The 22,799-nt window shown below is 34.7% G+C and overlaps 1 protein-coding gene across 1 annotated transcript in view; it reads left to right on the plus strand.

Annotated features, from left to right (window-relative positions):
* Positions 1-22,799, plus strand: part of DDX4 (DEAD-box helicase 4) — a 69,222-nt gene that overhangs the window by 20,880 nt on the left and 25,543 nt on the right. The window contains exons 4-9 of the mRNA XM_073802125.1: positions 6,566-6,643; positions 9,583-9,660; positions 11,903-11,953; positions 16,146-16,205; positions 21,167-21,223; positions 22,232-22,312. Of these exons, the coding sequence (XP_073658226.1) occupies positions 6,566-6,643; positions 9,583-9,660; positions 11,903-11,953; positions 16,146-16,205; positions 21,167-21,223; positions 22,232-22,312 (405 nt within the window). The remainder of the gene's footprint in view (positions 1-6,565; positions 6,644-9,582; positions 9,661-11,902; positions 11,954-16,145; positions 16,206-21,166; positions 21,224-22,231; positions 22,313-22,799) is intronic.

The raw sequence follows: 22,799 nt of genomic DNA on the forward strand, positions 1-22,799 counted from the left end.
ATAGCTAGAGGAGGAACATACAGAGGAGGGATATGTGATTTAAATGTCTTTTAGCATTTTTTATTTTTGAAAGTTTTTTTTTACCCTAATATGTGGCAACTAGTGACAGTAAGAATTCAAAGAATAATTGTTACCTTGTGACTTTATTTTATTGATAGAACCTTTATTGAAGGACTTTTCATAAAAAGAAATACCTACTATATTAAAAATGTCACATTTGCAAATTATAAAGCTTCATAAATGTTTTGAACTACCACCCATTTTTAAGAACACTACTAATATTGTTATATTGTTTATGTATTATTTTCCTGTTCTGTTGTCCAGTCCACATCCTGCGTTCTTTCCCTTCCTTTTCAAAAAAAAGCTTTATCACATACGTATGTCTCCCCAAACACTATATTTAAGTTTGCTTCTTTAAGTTTTACAAAAATGGTGCTGTACCATAAATAGTTTTTGTTCCGCAATTTGGATTTTTCACTCAGTATTCTTTCTTTATTCTTTATCTGTGTTGCCAGTTGTTGTAGTTCATTTATAATTATAATCTGCTGTGTGAATCTATCATATATATAATACTATATAATATAGAACACAGTGTATGTAAAACTCTGTTGTGTGACTATATACCACATATTTTAATTCGTTTCTTGGTGCACATTTGAGTTGTTTCCTTTTTTATTGTTATGAACAAAGCTGCCATGAACATCTCTTTTTTTCCTTGTTTGCTAAGTATATGTTTTCAGTCGTGAATGGTGTTGAATTGTATTATTTACTTTAATCTGTGGGGATAATTAGTTTTTTCTTTTCTAATCTGTTAAGGTTGTTAATTACCTTTTTAGATGTTCTGATGTTAAAATACCCTTGCATATTGGAATAAACCCAACTTGGTCATAGTGTTTTATCTGTTCAGTTACTGTTGGGCTTGATTCGCTAATATGTGTTTTTGAGATTTTGTATCTACTTATGAGTAAGAGGGGTTTATAATTTTCTTCTGTCTTGTCATATCAAAATTACGATGGCCTTGTGGAATGAGTTGGGGTATAATTCCTCTTTCTATTTTCTGGTGGACTTGTATGACATTGGAATGATTTGTTCTTTGAGAGTTTGGTAGAATTCACCTGTGAAACTACATTTAGGTGTGATGCAGAGATTTAAGTACTGGTTCAGTTTCTTAGGACAATTTTGTTTGTTTTTATTGCTTCTTGAGTCTGTTTTGATGAGTTAATTTTCTTGGAACTTTTCTGTTTAAGTTTTAAATTTAGTAGTATGAAGTCGTTCATGGTAATTTTTATTTTATTGTGGTAAAAAGCATATAACATGAGAGTTATTCTCTTAAACTTTTAAGTGTACAGTATTACTGTTAACTACAAGCACAGTGTTCAAGCAGAACTCTAGAAACTTTTTTATCTTACGTAATTGAAACCTTATATCCATTTAACAGCACCTCTCGTTGTTTTTGAGGTTATTTCCTTTTTAAAAAAATTCCAAATACTGTTCAGTTATGTCTTTTCTTTCTTTCCCTTCCCCCTGCCTCCATCAGACTTCTAGTGATTTGTCACTCTGGCAAGTCTTTATTGGTTTCTTAAAAAAAAATTTTTTTTTAATTGAAGTATAGTTGACCTAAATGTTGTGTTAGTTTCTGGTATACAGCAAAGTGATTCGGTTATACATATATATACATACATATGTTCTTTTTAGATTCTTTTCCATTATAGTTTATTACAAGATCCTGAATATAGTTCCCTGTGTTATACACTAGGACCTTGTTGTCTATTTTATATATAGTAGTTTGTATCTGCTAATCCCAAACTCCTAATTTATCCCTCCCTCCCCTTTTCCCTTTGGTAACCATAAATTTGTTTTTATGTCTGTGAGTCTGTTTCTGTTTTTTAAATAAGTTCATTTGTATCATTTTTTTAAGATTTCACATATAAGGGATATCATATGATATTTGTCTTTCTTTTTCTGACTTCACTTAGTATGATAATCTCTGGGTCCATCCATGTTGCTGCAGATGGCATTATTTCAGTCTTTTTTATGACTGAGCAGTATTCCATTGTACATATATGCCACATCTTCTTTATCCATTCATCTGTTGATGGACATTTAGGTTGCTTCCAAGTCTTGGCTATTGTAAATAGTGCTGCTGTGAACATTGGGGTGTATGTATCATTTTGAATTAGAGTTTTCTCCAGATATATGCCCAGGAGTGAGATTGCTGGATCATATGGTAACTTTATTTTTAGTTTTTTAAGGAACCTCCATACTGTTTTCCAGAATGGCTGCACCAGTTTACATTCCCACCAGCAGTATAGGAGGGTTCCCTTTTCTCCACACCCTCTCCAGCATTTATTATTTGTAAACTTCTAAATGATGGCCATTCTGACCCATGTGAGGTGATGCCTCATTATAGTTTTGATTTGCATTTCTCAGATAATTAGCAATGTTGAGCATCTTTTCATGTGCCTATTGGCCATCTGTATGTCTTCTTTGGAGAAATGTCTATTTAGGTCTTCTGCTCATTTTTTGATTGGGTTGTTTGTTATTGAGTTGTTTGTATGAGCTGTTTGAAAATTAATCCCTGGTCGTTCACATCATTAGCAAATATTTTCTCCCAGTCCATAGGTTGTCTTTTCATTTTGTTTACGGTTTCCTTTGCTGTGCAAAAGCTTGTAAGTTTGATTAGGTCCCATTTGCTTATTTTTGCTTTTATTTCTATTGACTTGGGAGAGTGATCTAAGAAAACATTGGTAAGATTATTTCAGAGAATGTTTTTGCCTGTGTTCTCTTTTAGGAGTTTTTGATGTGATTTGAAAAGGGATTTTTTTTTTTAAACTTTCCCTTTCTGGTATTTCATTGTTAGTGTAAAGAAATGCAACAGATTTATGTATGTTAATCTTGTTCTGCTACTTTGCTGAATTTGTTTATCAGTTCTAGTAGTTTTTGTGTGGAGTCTTTAGGGTGTTCTATATATATTATGTTATCTGCATATAATGACAGTGTTACCTCTCCCTTTCCAATTTGGATATCTTTTATTTCTTTTTCTTGTCTGATTGCTGTGGCTAGGACTTTCAATACTATGTTGAATGGAAGTGGTGAGAGTGGGCATACTTGTCCTGTTCCAAATTTCAGCGTGAAGGTGTTGTTTTTCACTGTTGAGTATTATGTTGGCTGTGGGTTTGTCATAAATTGCTTTTGTTATGCTTAGGTATGTTCCCTCCATACCCACTTTGGTAAGAGTTTTTTTTTAATCATGAATGGGTGTTGAATTTTATCAAATGCTTTTTCTGAGTCTATTGAGATGATCATGTGGTTTTTGTCTTTTGTTTTGTTGATGTGGTGTGTCACATTGATTTTGTATGTGTTGAACCATTCTTGTGACCCTGGGATGAATCCAGCTTGATCATGGTGTATGATCCTTCTTATGTGTTGTTTGGATTCGGTTTGCTAATATTTTGTTGAGAATTTTTGCATCTATATTTGTCAAAGGTACTAGCCTATAATTTTCTTTTTTGGTAGTGTCTTTGCCTGGTATCAGGGTGATGGTGGCTTCATAAAATCACTTTGGGAGTATTCCCTCTTCTCAGTCTTTTGGAAGAGTTCAAGAAAGATTGGTACAAGTTCTTCTTTGTATGTTTGATAGAATTCTCCAGTGAAGCCATCCAGTCCTGGACTTTTGTTTGCAGGGAGTTTTTAAATTACAGTTTCTATTTCACTTATAGTGATCAGTCTGTTCAAATTATCTGTTTTGTCTTGATTCAGTTTTGGTGGGCTGTATGTTTCTAGAAACTTGTCCGTTTCTTCTAGGTTGTCCAATTTGTTGGCATATAATTGTCTATAGTATTCTCTTATTTTTTTTTTGTATTTCTGCAGTGTTAGTTGGTATTTATCCTCTTTCATTTCTTACTTTGTTTATTTTGGGTCCTCTGTCTCTTCTTCTTGGTGAGCCTGGCCAGAGGTTTCTTGATTTTGTTTATCATTTCAAAAAAACCAGATCTTGGTTTTATTGATTTTTTCTTTTTTTTTTTTTTTTGTAGTACACGGGCCTCTCACTGTTGTGGCCTCTCCCATTGCGGAGCACATGCTCCGGACGTGCAGGTTCAGTGGCCATGGCTCACGGGCCCAGCCGCTCCGCGGCATGTGGGATCTTCCCGAACCGGGGCACGAACCTGTGTCCCCTGCATCGGCAGGCGGACTCTTAACCACTGCGCCACCAGGGAAGCCCTCTATTGTTTTTTTAATCTCTGTTTTACTTATTTCCTCTTTGATCTATATTATTTCTCTCCTTGTGACTGTAGTTTTTGTTCTTCTTTTTCTAATACTTTTAGATGGTAGGTTAGGTTGCTTGTTTGAGAGTTTTTCTTGTTTTTTGAGGAAGGCCTATATCACAATAAACTTCCCTCTTAGATTTTGTGTGTTTGTTGTCATTTGTCTCAAGGTATTTTTAAAATTTACTCTTTGATCTCATTGTTGACCCATTGGTTTTTGTCGTAGCATGTTGTTTAGTCTCCTTGTAATCATTTTTTTCTTGTTTCTCTTTCTGTGATTGATTTCTGGTTTCATGCCATTGTGGTCAGAAAAGATGCTTGAAATAATTTCTATCATCTAAAATATGTTGAGGCTTGGTTTGTGTCCTGGTATGGGTCTAACCTAGAGAATGTTCCACGTGTGCTTGGAAAGAATGTGTAGTATGTATATATTTTGACCGTAATGTCCTGAAAATATCAATTAAGTCTAACTGTTCTATTGTGTCATTTAGGACCTCTGTTGTCTTATTGATTTTCAGTCTGGAAGATCTGTCCGTTGATGTCAGTGGGGTGTTAAAGTCTCCTACTATTATTGTATTCCCATCCATTTCTCCCTTTATGTCTGTTAGTATTTGTTTTATGTATTTAGATGCTCCTATATTGGCTGTATATATGTTAATGAGTGTAATATCCTCTTCTTGTATTGATCCTTTTATCATTATATAGTGTCCTTCTTTAGCTTTCTTTATGGCTTTTGTTTTAAAGTTGATTTTGTCTGATATGAGTATTGCTACCCCCACTTTCTTGTCATTTTCATTTGCATGAAATATCTTTTTTCCATCTCCTCACTTTCAGTCTATGTGTGTCCTCCATCCTAAAGTGGGTTATCGGTTTCCTAAAGAGCTAGGTTTTGGTTTTGTTGAGCCGCTATTATATGTTTGTTTCTCCTATTTCATTAATTTCTGCTCTTACCATTTTTTTCCTCCTTTACTTTTGTGTGATTTATTTTGTTCTTTTTCTAACATTCCTATTAGTTGAGATGGCTGTTTAGCTCATTAATTTTGAGTTCTTTTTTTTTTTTTGAGTTCCTTTTTTTGTATAAAAATTTAAGTTCTGATATATGTCATTTTTATCATACAATCCTAAGTATTTCTAAAGTTCCATTGTAATTTTTTTCTTTGCACTATGTTATATAGAAGTGTTTTAGAAATACATTTCCAAATGTAGGAGGATTTTAATCAAGTTTTTTTGGTATTTAATAATTTCTAATTTTTTTAAATTGAAGTATACTTGAGTTACAATACCATATTAGTTTCAGGTATATAACAGTGATTTGATTTTTTTTTGGGTTACACACCATACAAAGTTAATATAAGACATTGACTATATTCTCTGTGCTATACATTACATCCCTGTAACTTATTTATTTTATAACTGGTAGTTCGTACCTCTTAATCCCCTTCACCTATTTCGTACCTTCCCCCACCCCTCTCCCATCTGGCAAACCACTATTTGTTTTCTGTATCTGTTACTCTTTTCTGTTTTGTGTATTTGTTTGCTTGTTTTGTTTTTTAGATTTCACATATAAGTGAAAATATACAGTATTTGTCTTTCTTTTGGTAACTTCCAAATTGATTGCATTGCCATTAGAGAATTTTGTGTATATGATATTGATTTTTGAAATTGTTGAATTTGCATTTTGGCCTTCCATGTGGCCAGTTTTTATGAACATTCTATTGTTGAATGTCAACTTCTTTAATGTTTTTAGTTCTGTGAATGTGCACAGTGTTCTGTGAATGACTGTAATTTACCTGTTCTCCTTTGATTTTTTTTTTTTTTTTGGCTATTATAGACAATGCTTATAAAAACATCTTTGTGTGTATCTGTTACCATCTGAGTATATCCACAGGGAAAATCATACTAGTATACTTCCAAAAAGTATTTTCTTTTAAAATCAATCAAGATTGATCCAGTTTATAGTTTCAATATTGTATATGATTTGTGCTTGTTTCGCTATGTCCTTGATTAGTCTCAGTATTAGCAAACTGTTTTCCAGTCAGTTGTGGTTGGGAAAATTATATCCTTTTTTGATTTCCAATTTCTTTGGAAAGTGAGAGACGCTTTTTTTTTCTTTCTTTCTTTTGGAGAACTACCTATTCTTATTCATAGCCCATTTTTCTACTAGGCTTTTCATCTTTCTTAGTGCTATATAAAATTCTTCCTTTGCCATGTGGATGGCACTTTGAGAAGGTTTAAAGTTTGCTTACCACCAAGGTATTTTTTTTGTTATTTTGACTTGCTTCAAATGTTATTTGCTTTAGAAATGGATGATGGATCTTCTCGAAGAGATCATTTCATGAGAAGCAGATTTGCCGCTGGGAGGAGTTTGGGAAACAGGGGTAAGTATCTTTCCTTAATCTTCTGTTAGATAGTTTTGAATAGTGGAATGAATAGAGGCCTTTATGGCTGTTTAGTGCAAGGTAAAATCTTTTATAACTTAGTGTACAGTAGACTTTGTTGGGATAATGAGTTTTTTTTTTTTGATGTCTGTTATTTTTTGCTGCTTTACTTTTTTTTTTTTTTGCGGTACGCGGGCCTCTTACTGCCGCGGCCTCTCCTGCTGCAGAGCACAGGCTCCGGACGCGCAGGCCCAGCAGCCATGGCTCACGGGCCCAGCTGCTCTGCGGCACGTGGGATCCTCCTGGACCGGGGCACGAACCTGTGTCCCCTGCATTGGCAGGCGGACTCTCAACCACTGCATCACCAGGGGAGCCCGCTGCTTTACTTTTTTTAAGATAGCAGGCAGTAGTTAAATTGATTAGATAGATTGGTCAAAGAGAGTTGCTTCCCAGAGCTTCTTCAGGTGTTGGTGATTATTGTTCCCAACAATTGGCATAGGAGGAATGTTTGTAAAAGCTCCAAAGATTATGGTGTGAAGGAACTCTTTCTTAAGTTTTCTATTTCTCAAGAAGAGGAAGTATGAAAAGCAGTTCTGTTAACTCATTAATATTAAGAGGTTGTTTTCCAAAAATTGGAATTTTTTGTTGTTACTTTTAGAACAACCAGTGCTAGATTTGACAGATAATGACCCAGCAAAATACCTTCCTCCAGTCCATTTGATATTAAAATGCTGAAAATATTCTGCACTATGTTTTATTATAGTGCAACAAAATATTTATTATTAGAACCTCAAATTAAATGGTCATATGGATTTTTAAATAAATTTATTTCTTTTATGGGATGCCGTAAGCTAGGGTTAATTGGCAGTTTTAAATATACACGACACTTATTCTTGAATTTATTATTATTTTTTGAAAGACGTCAATCCTTCTAGATATTTTTATTCATTGGAAACTAAAGGTTGATGCGTGTATTTCATTTGCCATTTGGAAAATTTAATATTTTTAGATACAGTTAACATAAATGTGAACTTTTATGTTTTGACATGTTTCTGCTACTAATGGAAATAATTTATTTGTTAAATATGTCTATATACATTTTGTTTTTTAAGCCTGCATATTAAGTAAGAGTCGTTGATGATTTGGAGCATGTAGTTGTGCTAAGAGGTTGAAGTGTGGGTTTTGTTTGCTACTACTAAGATTAGAAATACAAATACCTTAATATTATACTCAGGGAACTATTTAATATTTAGATATATTTTAAAATCCTAATTTAGAATGGGTTATAATACTTTTTGATGAAGACTTCTAAACATTGTTGAATAAAGCCTTTTTAAATGAGAAAGCCATCACTGAGAGAGACTTCACTATAAATTGTTAATTCCATATGTTGTAGGTTGAAATACATTAAATTTCTGATCAAAACTCTTTGTAAATGTTAATACTTTAAAAAGTTATCTTTGAAAAGAATCTGAAAAAGAATAAACATGTGTATGTATAACTGAATCACTTTGCTGTACACCTGAAACTAATACATTATAAATCATCTGTACTCCAATAAAATTAAAAGAAAAAAAGAAAAAAAAGCTATCTTTAATACTACATATAATCCTGGAAATTCATAGAAGACCCATGAGTATAACCCCTTTCCCGAATGATCCATTTAACATTTTCGCTATTTTCAATCTCTGTGATATTTGTTCTCAGAACTTGCATATCTAGTCACATGGTTTTGAAATTGACTCTTAATTGCTTAACATATATATTGATTAGCTTTTTATCTTCTGTGAAGTATGGCCTAAAAAGCCTTAACTTCCTGAATCACACACTTCTTTAGAATCTGATGAAAATACTGATAGTTGCATATATGCAATTTTGCATTTGGCATTAGGAGTTTCACAGATCCCTTAACTCCTCTGCACTAGGATATTACAGATGGAGGTAAGACAGTTTATGAGGATCACAAGATAATGATAGTTATCCCAATGATAGTTTGAAGTGGCAGTTTATGATGTTTTGGATGTCTGTTCTAAGTTTTTGTTTTAAATACCTGTGCTGCTTGCCATAGCAACTCTGCCCTCAAAATTCTTAATTTAGTGGTAGAGAAACACATGGAAAGAAATATTGCTAAAAAAGAGATACACATAGTGTATTGTGGGAATGTGACTGAAGGATTGACTATGGCTGGAGGACTGAAGGAGGACTTCACTGAAGAGGTGGCTTTTGAACCCGGCTTTTGAAGAGTGAAAAGAATTTTGCTAGGAAAAATAAGAAAGCAGGGAATGTCATACTGAAGGAACAGCATGTAGGAAGGTAGAAAATATTAGAAGTTCACAATGTGGAGTATGGGAAGTTGTTTTATGAATTAAAATGTTGGGTGTTCAGAGCCATGTAGTGGGGGATAAAGCTAATAAGGCTGATATGAGGACATACTATGGAGGGGTGGGAGGTAAAGGGGAGTGGTATTCATGGCATTTTTTTCTTTATTATGTAGTCCCTTCCTAATTTTAATTTTAAAAAGTGGAAAGACTGAGAGCGACTGAAGTACTAGAAAAATGAATAAGTAACAGAATAATTACAGGACAGCAATGTAAAATTTTCAGTAGCAATGACTTTCACATAAGGGTATAATGTAAATAGCTATCAGGGTGAGGTTTCAATATATAGAAAATCAGAGTTGAATTTCTTGATTAAAGGTCACTAGTAAAATAACACCTAGTAGACAGTTGTATTTCACCAATAGTATATTTGTTTTTACTTTGGTGTAATTTAATGATTTTAAAAAGTTGCAGGTGTATTTTATCTTTATAAGTTCCTGTACTACTCTCTCCCTGTCCTTGGGAGTTCCCTTAACCCACAGATTCATTTAATTCGTAGTTATTGATGGCACACTTGATTTTGTATGTTGAAGAGTTTTAACTCTCTCTGAACTTTTTCAGATCCTGGCGAGTCTAATACAAGAGAGAATACATCCACAGTGGGTGGCTTTAGAGTTGGAAGGAGTTTTGGAAACAGAGGTAACCTGCTTATGATATCTTACAATCAAAACTTAAGTGACCCCAAGTTTTATAGTCTTTGAATTCTGTTTCCCTTTAATATACATAGAAAGTGTGTGCCTTTCCCAAGACTTTGTGGAGATCACAAGGGAGTGCTTTCACTTTCCTGGTCATAGTTTAGAGCAGCAGTTTATGCTGCTTTGGATGTGTCTGCTACTCTATTTCGCTTTTTTTTTTTTTCTTTTTAATAGCCATGCTACTTGCTGCAACATCTCTTCAAATTGATTTACCCCACAGGTGAACCCCAGTTCTTTTCTACTATACTCATGACTTGCTTTCCCTGCTCCCACAAGCAAGAGATCTATCTTATACTTCCAAAGGTGAATCTGAGTCGCCATCTTTACTTGAGCAAAGAACCAGTAGAAGCTTTGAAATTACATTTTTTTCCATAAAAACTTTAAAAACTGTAAAGTAGAACTTAGGTAAGAGTTTAAGATCAAGACCAGTAGTGTGTAGGTGGAAGACTTTCTCAAGCATTTTGGAGACCCAGCACTTGACTTTTCTGGGAGAGGTGTATGGAGGGGAAGGGGCAATTGTAGAGGGCAGTAGAACGTAATCCTTTTCTGAACCAACTTCAAAGATTGCAAATATTTAAATGAATAAAATAACTCAAAATTCAAGTTTTGTGATATATAGTCTTTTTGTAGGGATTATCTTTATTTTGAAATTACATATCTGTTCAAGGAAAAAGTATCATCCAATCATATATTGAGGTCAAAGGGTACTTATTTTTTATATGCTAATTGGGTATTAAATTTCCAAGAGGTTTAATGCTGGAGGGTACATAGGTTTGTTGAACCTGAGATGTTAAATGACTTTATATGTAGACATTTTGCATATATATGTATTTTTAAATTTATTTTTTATTTATTTACTTTTGGCTGTGTTGGGTCTTCATTGCTGCGCAGGCTTTCTCTAGTTGCAGTGAGCGGGGATTACTCTATTGCGGAGCATGGGCTCTAGGCGTGCGGACTTCAGTAGTCGTGGCACGCGGGCTCAGGAATTGTGGTTCGCGGGCTCTAGAGCACCGGTTCAGTAGTGTGGCGCACAGGCTTAGTTGCTCCGCGGCATGTGGGATCTTCCCTGACCAGGGCTTGAACCCGTGTTCCCTGCATTGGCAGACGGATTCTTAACTACTGTGCCACCAGGGAAGTCCCTGCATATAAATTTAACATCTGTCAAACAGTAACTGATTGGTCTCTGTAGTACCAAAGCCATAATTTAATGTATTTTATTATTTAGGTTAGATACTAATTGATAGGCATTGCATATTGACATTAGTTTTTTGGTTTTTTTTTTGCGACATGTGGGCCTCTCACTGTTGTGGCCCCTCCTGCTGCGGAGCACAGGCTCCAGACGCGCAGGCTCAGCGGCCATGGCTCACGGGCCCAGCCGCTCCGTGGCATGTGAGATGTTCCCTGACTGGGGCACGAACCCGTGTCCCCTGCATCAGCAGGAGGACTCTCAACCACTGCGCCACCAGGGAAGCCCTGACATTAGTTTTAACTTACATTATTCCCTGAGTATCTCTGCAGTAAAGATCATTTTATCAAGACTCAAATTTTTAAAATTTTATGAAATGTTTTGATGGATGCTTTTAAAATGAATTTTAGAGATATATCTATATGCTCCAGAGATGCATAAATCTGGAGATACAAGTTTTTATTAAATGAGAAATTTGAAAGCAGAGCTTGATGAAAGATTGTTTCTTTAAAATTTTATAAACAAAAAGAAGTTGGCAGAATTTCCTTGTTATTGAGAAGGGGAAAATTATTGAATATTGAATTATAATTTAGTTGTATTGTCCTCCAGCAGATGAAGAGATTACAAGTTAATTTATAAAGTTTAAAAAGTTTTTATATTTTGAATAGAAAGTACATAGTGGTTATAGTGATATATATACACACACACAGCCATGTACGTATAGAGGAATATGTGACATTTGAGGTAATATAAGATTGGCTGGTATTTTAATAAACTGACACAGGAAGAAGTTGTCATACAATGTGTATGAATTCTCATTCACTATTTATATATACAGTTGTATGTGGTTTATACTGTTTTAAAGGGGCATCAAGACTAGAAGTCCCTGTAAAGAGAGTGTTTCTTTGTTTCTATGTTTCTCTTTCTTTCTTTCTTCTACAAAGGTATAGGTAATTGTTGTTTTCAGAAATGTGCAAGTTTAATTTTATATTTTTTGTAGGTTTTTCAAATAACAAGTTTGAAGAAGGTGATAGCTCTGGTTTCTGGAGAGGTAAGTTCATTGTTTTTTGTAGTGACTTTAAGAATTTAGTGTCCAGAGTACATGCTAAAGAGAAACTAAGATTAATTATCTTAGTCTGTTCCAGTTCTATTTTATTTAAACCCATTTTATAAAGCAGCTATAGCCAGAGCCTTAACCAAGAGTTCAGCCATCCTAATTTGGCCTATTGTCACCTGCCTTAATTAATCTATAAAGTGCAACTTTTGAATGCTGTGCTTCCTTAAGAAAAAGAGGATAGTAGAAAGAGCAAGTCAAGAATCAGAATTTCAATAAAGATGTAAAAAAAAAAAAGAATAGCTAAAACAATTTCTGAAGGAAGATTAAAATGGGAGGAATTAATCTACCCAATTTCAAGATTTTGCAGTAATGATGGAGGGTAGATACATAGATCAATGGAATGGAATAGAGAACCCAGAAATAGACTGACATAAATACATTTTACTTGTTTTTGACAGCAGTGCAAAAGCTATCAAGGAAGAATAGACTTTTCAAAAAATGGTACTGAAACAGTTGGACATCCCTCAACAAAAACAAACAAAAAATGAACCTTAACCTAAACCTCCACACCTTACATAAAAATTAAGTCAAAGTGGATCATAATCTTAAATGTAAAAGCAGGACATTTTTAGAAAAAAAAATAGAAAATCTTTGGCATCTAGAACTAGGTGAATAATTCTTAGACTTGACACTGCAAGTATGATCAATAAAAGCAAAAACTGATAAATTGAATCTCATCAAAATGAGTTAAAAATGCTTCATAGAAGATCCTTTTAAGTGGATGAAAACTAAATTACACAGTGGGAAAACATATGTGAAAATCCCATATGAGACAAATGACTTGTATCTATAATATACAAAGAACCCTCCAAACAACTTAAAAAAATCCAACTAGAAAATAGGCAGAAGACAGGAACAGACATTTCATGGAAGAGAATATACACATGGCAAAGAAGCACATGAAAAGATGCTCAACATCATTAGCCATTAGGGAAATGCAAATTAAGACCATAATGAGATATCAGAGAATAACTAAAATTAAAGTATAGTGACAACATCAAATGCTGGTGAGTACGTATAAAAATTATATCACATCACTGGTGGGAAAATAAAATGGTTTTAGCCACTCTGAAAAAAAAAAACGAATCAGAATTCCAGTTTCATATATAAATATAGTTTGAGACATATAGGTCTTTACTCAGATTCATGAGACTGTGGATCACTGCTGAAATCAAAGACATTTCTGTCAAAGGTACTGACACTCTGGTTTGGAGGAATACAGAGAATGATGAGAATAGAGTAATGTTACCATAAGGTAGACTACAATAATTAACATTACTCTTCCAGGAGAGCCTGGTTGAGTAGATTTGGGTGAGGCCCTGGAACCTGTATTTAAAAAGCATCCCTGGTGACATTGATGCCTCTTTTGTTTGGTAACCACTGATCTATGGAATCTTTATAACATAATACACTTTGGAGTTCCAAACTTTGTTTCATGTCCCTGCTCTGCTATCTGCTAGTTGAATAACATAGAGCGAGTTGCTTAATTTCTCGGAGCCACAATTTCCTCTTCTGTAGAATGGAGACCATTCATTTTGTAGCTTGTTAGGCACACTAAATGAGAATGTGTGTAAAAGCACGAAGCTTAGTCCCAGACACATTCATGGTAACCAGTAAATGTCATCTATCTTCATTAAATATTTGAAACTTGATCTTTTTTTTTTTTTTTTTTTTTGAAACTTGATCTTAACTGTGATTCTCAAAATCAAAACCAAACCTAGACCTGATCACCTTAAAACCCTTTTGGAACATGGTGGGGTTTTAATATATCAGTTAAGACTGCTTCTCCAAACTACTCTGTCTCATTCTCCCTGCTTTTGTCTGCTTTTTCTCCTATCCTCTTTTAATGAAAACATATGTAACATACAACTAATATTTGAGAGAAGAAAAACATCACCATTTTTATCCTTTTCCATTTCTCCTTGTCCTAGTTTTCCAACTTTTAATTAGTATTCAAGATCATTTCTACTCACCAAAGACATTCCTTCCTCCCCAGTTGACTCTTTAGTGATGAGCCAGAGTGCTTTTGAGCACAAATTCCAATTTCTCACAGCACTTGAGAGAACTTCTCTCCTCCAAAATGGTCTACTTTCTTCCTTTGATCTATTTACTTCTTTTTTTTTTTTAACATCTTTATTGGAGTATAATTGCTTTACAATGGTGTGTTAGTTTCTGCTTTATAATAAAGTGAATCAGTTATACATATGTTCCCATATCTCTTCCCTCTTGTGTATCCCTCCCCCCCACCCTTCCTTTCCTTATTTACTTCTATTCTCAGTTTTAGTTCCCCTATACTAAAAAACTGTGTATATTCCTAAAAATTTCTTTCACTCTCACAGTTGTTGGCAAGCCCAGGAGCATTGCTATCATTATAGAAGCTTTTTCTCTGCACACAGATGTATAGAGTGTTCTGTGGTTATTTTCTCTGCAATCTCATGTCCCATAGCTGGTATAGTATGGCGATAAGGAGCTCAGACACCTTGGATTTGAGACCCAGATGCTCCTCCTGTCAGTTGTATTATCTTAAAAAATTCTGCATTTCTTTTTCTTTGTTTATAATTTGAGGATAATACCCACCTCGTAAGGTTTTTGTGAGGACTTAAAAAGTTAAAACAGACTTCATTTAGAGCAGTGCCAGACAGATACTAAGTTCTATTTGTTGTTACTACTATTATTTTTATATAATTAATAGATTATAACTGATCTTGGAATCATCGTCTCATTTTTGTTTGCGCTTGGCTTTATTTTTTAAGCTACAGAAATAATTTTTTTAATTTTTAATTTTGAAATCATTTGACTCAAAAGAAGTTTCGAAAATAGTACAGAGGGTTTCCTCCACCCTTCTTCTTCTAATGTAATTGTACCCTTCACCCAACTGCTAATGTCATCAGCCTATTTTAATTCCCAGTGTGGTAAAAATAGCTTTGGGCTTGTTTTAGAACAGTTGGCCAAAGATTATATGAGACCTTTTTCTCCATGTCAGGCCCCAGATTAATTCATAGTTTTTTTTTTCTATAAGGCAATAAATATTAGCTAACGTCATCATTATTCCAGAATTATTATTCTAAGTATCTTTCCAAAATTCTTTCTTTACTGTTCAGCACGCTTGTCATATTATATCTTGCTTCTAAGAAAGTTGTCTTGATGTTAGATGGCTCTTCAGGAATATTTGTCAGTTGTTGATGTCAGCTCAAATAGGAGCCTGCAACAAGAGCTCTGGGCCATTGTTTATTACAAAACAATATTAATTGAGTAGATTAGTACTTTTGCGCAGAAACTTATCTGATAGCTTCTAATCTGTTCAGCCATTTGTGTCATCACTGGGACCTAAAGTTCTCAGGTGCTAAACGTTAGTGATATGTACAAAGATCCCTTGAAACCATCTCGGTATTTCCCAAACATGGCTTTATTGGAATCTTCTAGAAAGCTTAAAGTTATTACTAAAAGTTGTAATTTTTTAATTTAGAAAAATCATCCATTCCTTGCTGTCACTCTACACGTTCAAAATAAACATCTCTGGGGGTGGGCTCTTTCCAACTTACTAATAATTTTTAGGCAGCCTTCAGTGTAGTGATCCTCATACCACTATTTAGAAACCCTGGTAATGTTACTTGATAATGTCACTAAAAACAGAAAACCAGGATATCCCCCAATTTCTCCATTAAGATGAATGGGAGAAAGTTTGCATATATTAAAAAAACACTGACATCTCAGATTTATTAAGAAAGGCAAGTTACAGAAATGATGACGTTATAAGAAGAACAGTCATGCATTTCTGAGATCCCCACTACTTAATGGTTAGATATTTCTGAAACTGTTTCTACTTAAACTGATATTTATGAAATTCTTATTTTTTGGCTGTGCTCAGAATTTGACAAATTATACGCTTAACATTTAATATTTAGATATATTAGGTGATTTCTATAGGGAATTGACTGAATAATGTCTTTGTATTTCTGTGGTTACAATTATTTTAAAAATTAAAATGTTCATATTTTAACTTATAAAGATTTTTATTTTTTCTTACTAATTTCTCTTGTGACAGTGCTATTCTTTAGATGCTACATTAATGTAAATACTAAAGTAATTATTTAGATGCTATTCACATGTTAAATTTTTATTCAAGAGTCTAATAATGACCGTGAAGATAATCAAACACGGAACAGAGGGTTTTCCAAGAGAGGCGGTAAGGACCATGTTTTGGAACAATTTGTACTTAAGACAGAGATAGGAAACTGAAAACTACATTCCTTTTTATGGCTGAATACTACTATTCCATTGTATGTGTACTTTTTTTTTTGTTTTTGCGGTACGCGGGCCTCTCACTGTTGTGGCCTCTCCTGTACTTTTTAAAATCCATTCATCTGTTGATGTACACTTGGGTTTCTTACTACTTTTGGCTGTTTTGAGTAATGCTTATGTGAACATTAATATACAGTTATCTGTTTGAGTCGCTGTTTTTGCATTTTTGGGGTATATGTCTAGAAGTGGAATTGCCAGGGAATGGGACTGTGGTAAGTTAAAATATGCCACAAAATCACTGCTCTTACCAAGAATCAGCCTTTTTTTTTTTTAACATCTTTATTGGAGTATAATTGCTTTACAGTGGTGTGTTAGTTTCTGTTTTATACAAAGTGAATCAGTTATACATATACATATACATATGTTCCCATATCTCTTCCCTCTTAGATCTCCCTCCCTCCCACCATCCCTATTGCACCCCTCTAGGTGGTCACAAAGCACCGAGCTGATCTCCCTGTGCTATACAGCTGCTTCCCACTAGCTATCTATTTTACGTTTGGTAGTGTATATATGTCCATGCCACTCTCTCACTTTGTCACAGCTTCCCCTTCCCCCTTCCCATATCCTCAAGTCCATTCTCTAGTAGGTCTGTGTCTTTCTTCCTGTCTTACCCCTAGTTTCTTCATGACCTTTTTATTTTTTCTTAGATTCCATATATATGTGTTAGCATACGGTATTTGTTTTTCTCTTTCTGACTTACTTCACTCTGTATGACAGACTCTAGGTCCATCCACGTCACTACAAATATCTCAATTTTGTTTCTTTTTATGGCTGAGTAATATTCCATTGTATATGTGTGCCACATCTTATTTTTTTGTTTATTTTTTCTTTTTTTTTTTTTTTGCGGTACGCAGGCCTCTCACTGTTGTGGCCTCTCCCGTTGCGGAGCACAGGCTCCGGACCCGCAGGCTCAGCGGCCATGGCTCATGGGCCCAGCTGCTCGCGGCATGTGGGATCTTCCTGGACCGGGGCACGAACCCGTGTCCCCTGTATCGGCAGGCGGACTCTCAACCACTGTGCCATCAGGGAAGCCCTGTGCCACATCTTCTTTATCCATTCATCCAATGATGGACACTTAGGTTGCTTCCATGTCCTGGCTATTGTAAATAGAGCTGCAGTGAACATTTTGGTACATGACTCTTTTTGAATTACCGTTTTCTCAGGGTATATGCCCGGTAGTGGGATTGCCGGGTTGTATGGTAGTTCTATTTTTAGTTTTTTAAGGAACCTCCATACTGTTCTCCATAGTGGCTGTATCAATTTACATTCCCACCAACAGTGCAAGAGGGTTCCCTTTTCTCCACACCCTCTCCTGCATTCATTGTTTGTAGATTTTTTGATGATGGCCATTCTGACCGGTGTGAGATGATATCTCATTGTAGTTTTGATTTGCATTTCTCTAATGATTAATGATGTTGAGCATTCTTTCATGTGTTTGTTAGCAATCTGTATATCTTCTTTGGAGAAATGTCTATTTAGGTCTTCTGCCCATTTTTGGATTGGGTTTGTTTTCTTGTTATTGAGCTGCATGAGCTGCTTGTAAATCTTGAAGATTAATCCTTTGTCAGTTGCTTCATTTGCAAATATTTTCTCCCATTCTGAGGGTTGTCTTTTGGTCTTCTTTATGGTTTCCTTTGCTGTGCAAAAGCTTTCAAGTTTCATTAGGTCCCATTTGTTTATTTTTGTTTTTATTTCCACTGTAGGAGGTGGGTCAAAAAGGATCTTGCTGTGATTTATGTCATAGAGTGTTCTGCCTATGTTTTCCTCTAACAGTTTGATAGTGCCTGGCCTTAATTTAGGTCTTTAATCCATTTTGAGTTTATTTTTGTGTATGGTGTTAAAGTGTTCTAATTTCATTCTTTTACATGTAGCTGTCCAGTTTTCCCAGCACCACTTACTGAAGAGGCTGTCTTATCCACTGTGTATTCTTGCCTCCTTTATCAAAGATAAGGTGACCATATGTACGTGGGTTTATCTCTGGGCTTTCTATCCTGTTCCATTGATCTATATTTCTGTTTTTGTGCCAGTATTGTACTGTCTTGATTACTGTAGCTTTGTAGTATAGTCTGAAGTCAGGGAGCCTGATTCCTCCAGCTCCATTTTTCGTTCTCAAGATTGCTTTGGCTCTTCGGGGTCTTTTGTGTTTCCATACAAATTGTGAAATTTTTTGTTCTAGTTCTGTGAAAAATGCCAGTGGTAGTTTGATAGGGATTGCATTGAATCTGTAGATTGCTTTGGGTAGTAGAGTCATTTTCACAATCAACATTCTTCCCATCCAAGAACATGGTATATCTCTCCATCTATTTGTATCATCTTCAATTTCTTTCATCCGTGTCTTATAATTTTCTGCATACAGGTCTTTTGTCTCCTTAGGTAGGTTTATTCCTAGATATTTTATTCTTTTTGTTGCAATGGTAAATGGGAGTGTTTTCTTAACTTCATTTTCAGATTTTTCATCATTAGTGTATAGGAATGCCAGAGATTTCTGTGCATTAATTTTGTATCCTGCTACTTTACCAAATTCATTGATTAGCTCTAGTAGTTGTCTGGTAGCATCTTTAGGATTCTCTACGTGTAGTATCATGTCATCTGCAAACAGTGACAGCTTTACTTCTTCTTTTCTGATTTGGATTCCTTTTATTTCCTTTTCTTCTCTGATTTCTGTGGCTAAAACTTCCAAAACGATGTTGAGTAATAGTGGTGAGAGTGGGCAACCTTTTCTTGTTCCTGATCTTAGTGGAAATGGTTTCAGTTTTTCACCACTGAGAATGATGTTGGCTGTGGGTTTCTCGTATATGGCCTTTATCATGTTGAGGAAAGTTCCCTCTATGCCTACTTTCTGCAGGGTTTTTATCACAAATGGGTGTTGAATTTTGTCGAAAGCTTTCTCTGCATCTATTGAGAGGATCCTATGGTTTTTCTCCTTCAGTTTGTTAATATGGTGTATCACGTTGATTGATTTGAGTATATTGAAGAATCCTTGCATTCCTGGAATAAACCCCACTTGATCATGGTGCATGATCCTTTTAATGTGCTGTTGGATTCTTTTTGCTAGTATTTTGTTGAGGATTTTTGCATCTATGTTCATCAGTTATATTGGCCTGTAGTTTTCTTTCTTTGTTACATCTTTGTCTGGTTTTGGTATCAGGGTGATGGTGGCCTTGTAGAATGAGTTTGGGAGTATTCCTCCCTCTGCTATATTTTGGAAAGTTTAAGAAGGATAGGTGTTAGGTCTTCTCTAAATGTTTGATAGAACTCACCTGTGAAGCCATCTGGTCTTGGGCTTTTGTTTGCTGGAAGATTTTTTTTTTTCTTTTTTTGCTGTACGTGGGCCTTTCACTGTTGTGGCCTCTCCTGTTGCGGAGCACAGGTTCCAGACACGCAGGCCCAGCGGCCATGGCTCATGGGTACCAGCCGCTCCGCGGCATGTGGGATCTTCCCGGACCAGGGCACGAACCCGTGTCCCCTGCATCGGCAGGTGGACTCTCACCCACTTCGACACCAGGGGAGCCCTGCTGGAAGATTTTTAATCACAGTTTTAATTTCAGTGCTTGTGATTGGTCTGTTCATATTTTCTATTACTTCCTGGTTCAGTCTCGGTAGATTGTGCATTTCCAAGAATTTGTCCATTTCTTCCAGGTTGTCCATTTTATTGGCATACAGTTGCTTGTAGTAATCTCTCATGACCCTTTGTATTTCTGCAGTGTCAGTTGTTACTTCTTTTTCATTTGTAATTCTATTGATTTGAGTCTTCACCCTTTTTTTCTTGATGAGTCTGGATAATGTTTTATCAATTTTGTTTATCTTCTCAAAGAACCAGCTTTTAGTTTTATTGATCTTTGCTCTTGTTTCCTTCATATCTTTTTCATTTATTTCTGATCTGATCTTTATGATTTCTTTCCTTTTGCTAACTTTGGGTTTTTTTTGTTCTTCTTTCTCTAATTGCTTTAGGTGCAAGGTTAGGTTGTTTATTCGAGATGCTTCCTGTTTCTTAAGGTAGGATTGTATTGCTATAAACTTCCCTCTTAGAACTGCTTTTGCTGCCTCCCATAGGTTTTGGGTCGTCGTGTCTCCATTGTCATTTGTTTCTAGGTGTTTTTTGATTTCTTCTGTGATCACTTCGTTATTAAGTAGTGTATTGTTTAGCCTCCACGTGTTTGTATTTTTTACACATCTTTTCCTGTAATTGATATCTAGTCTCATAGCCTTGTGGTCAAAATCACTGCTCTTACCAAGAATCTGCCTTTTTTTAAAAAAAAGAAATGTTCCTTGGGTTGATGCAAGTCCTTGTTGAATTTTCAGTTTGGAAAATGTTAATTCTAACAGTTTTTTCAATTTTTTTTCTTCTTTGGAGTAGCAGCATTTGGAGTCCCTTACTTTGCCATTTTCATTGATATCAGTGATACATACCATTTAATAATTTTCATTTTGTTTGCTGGTGTATAGAAATACAATTAACTTTTGTATATTGAAGGTTCAGTAACCTCACTAAACTTATGGTAAGTACTTTTTCTTCCCATGGATTGTGGAAATACCCTGTTAATGGTGCAGTTGTGGCAACTTTTAGTGTTTTACAACTGTCATTTTTTCCTTTTAGTCATTTTTAGTTTTTACTCCCAAAGCAAGTAGCAGGTTTTTAAAATACTGTAGTATATCTATTTATACTAATGAAGTTGAACATTTATAGGTCACATACAGCGTTTCTTTTTAGTAACTATCTGTTAATGGCTTAAAATATTAAAGTCATTGAATTATGCAAGACTTGAATTAACTTGGCCACCATGTCCCCAGTATTTCTTTCTTGTTGTTTTGTGTTGTTTTTGCGTGTATGTTTTAATATTATAGGCTGTCAAGATGGAAATGATTCAGAAGCTTCAGGGTCATCCAGAAGAGGTGGAAGAGGTAGTTTCTGAGGTTGCTGTGGAGGGTTTGTTCTAGGAAGTCCAAGTTAGTGGTGGATTGCAAATAGTGTGTTCATTTATTACGAAAGAAATGATAAAAAATAATACTTATCATATAAGGTTGTTATGATGATTATATGAGAATAGTTAAGCATAGTGGTTGGTACATAATCACTTATATTGTATAAAATATTATTTTTTAGACACATGTAATTCCTTACAGTTAAGTGGGAATATATGAATCTTTTTAGCAGTGTGTGTGACTCATTTCTTTAATATTACATACTGTGAAGCATTTTAGAGCTTTGATAAAGATGGCTGACCTTACAAATAGGTGGCCTTCTCTATGGCTCTGTGTCCCATTATACCTCTTTTATACCAATGTGGCATTCTACCTAAATTCTACCAGTCATCATTCCTTGGTGCTAAGGTATTGTTTTCTGAAGTCACTGTTGGAATGCATTTGTCACTTAACAGAGGAGGACAGAATAGTGGAAGCTAAAAACATAAATTGTAATAATGATTTAATAGATGTATAGTGGATTAGTGAATTGTCACTTTAAAAAAAGTGAAGGGATCTGGAGGGTTGCTGTTCAGGACTGATAAAGTTTGATTTGGGAACTGTGGGTGCAAGGGGTGCTTTTCCGGAGAATAAGCAGTGAGATTATGTAATGTGAAATTTCTGGGGGCAGTAACCATGCTGTTTTTCAGAGGTAATTTAACTTTTGCTTATATCATATTTTGGTGTAGTATTGACCCTAACTACTTTTATAAAATAATTTTAATAAAATAAAAATTTTAAGGAAGTAATTTGTAATTGAAGGAAATAATTTGTGGAGAAATTCTTTTGTGTGCTTCCTAGAAAAATACTGTAATTCCTGTTAAATTTAGATTATTTTATTCTTCATCTTTTTAACTTATGGCACCATAAGTTGATTTTTTTCTTTGCTGCATGATTTAAAAGCTTCTTAAAAGTAACATAATCTAAATTTATTATCTGTAAATCTAGATAGCAAATATGAACAAGATGAGGGGACCCAGTGCACTGGTGGCATTTTTGGCTCTAGAAGATCAGCATTAACTGGTGTAGGTGAGAAATAGAATTTATTACTGAATATTAATCATTCACATTTGCTTTTATCTCTAGGATTAATAAACCTAATATATATGTTTAAGTGTACTAGATTGGCTCATGATTTTCTCTGCTTTTTAAATTTGTAGGCAAAAATACATGGACAGTTTTGCCTCCCTTACAAAGTTTGTGCTCTGTGAATTATTTCTTCTTTCTTATCTACCAGTTAATTTGAGTTATAAATTATACTTTTAATTGGAGGAAGGAAAATGAAGTTTGCTTTGATTTCAAAGAAAGGATTCTGAGTTAGGGGATTTGAGGAGAAAGTGAAAAAAAGGAACATAATTATTGACGAAAAATGTTGAAATGTGGATAAATAAACTGTGGTACTAAAAAGAAATGAGCTATTAAGGTATGAAAAGACATAGAGGAACCTTAAATATGTATTCCTGAGTGAAAGAAGCCAATCTGAAAAGGCTACATACTGTATGATTCCAGCTATATG

Source organism: Tursiops truncatus, chromosome 3 (assembly GCF_011762595.2).
Source record: "Tursiops truncatus isolate mTurTru1 chromosome 3, mTurTru1.mat.Y, whole genome shotgun sequence".
Lineage (NCBI taxonomy): Eukaryota > Metazoa > Chordata > Mammalia > Artiodactyla > Delphinidae > Tursiops > Tursiops truncatus.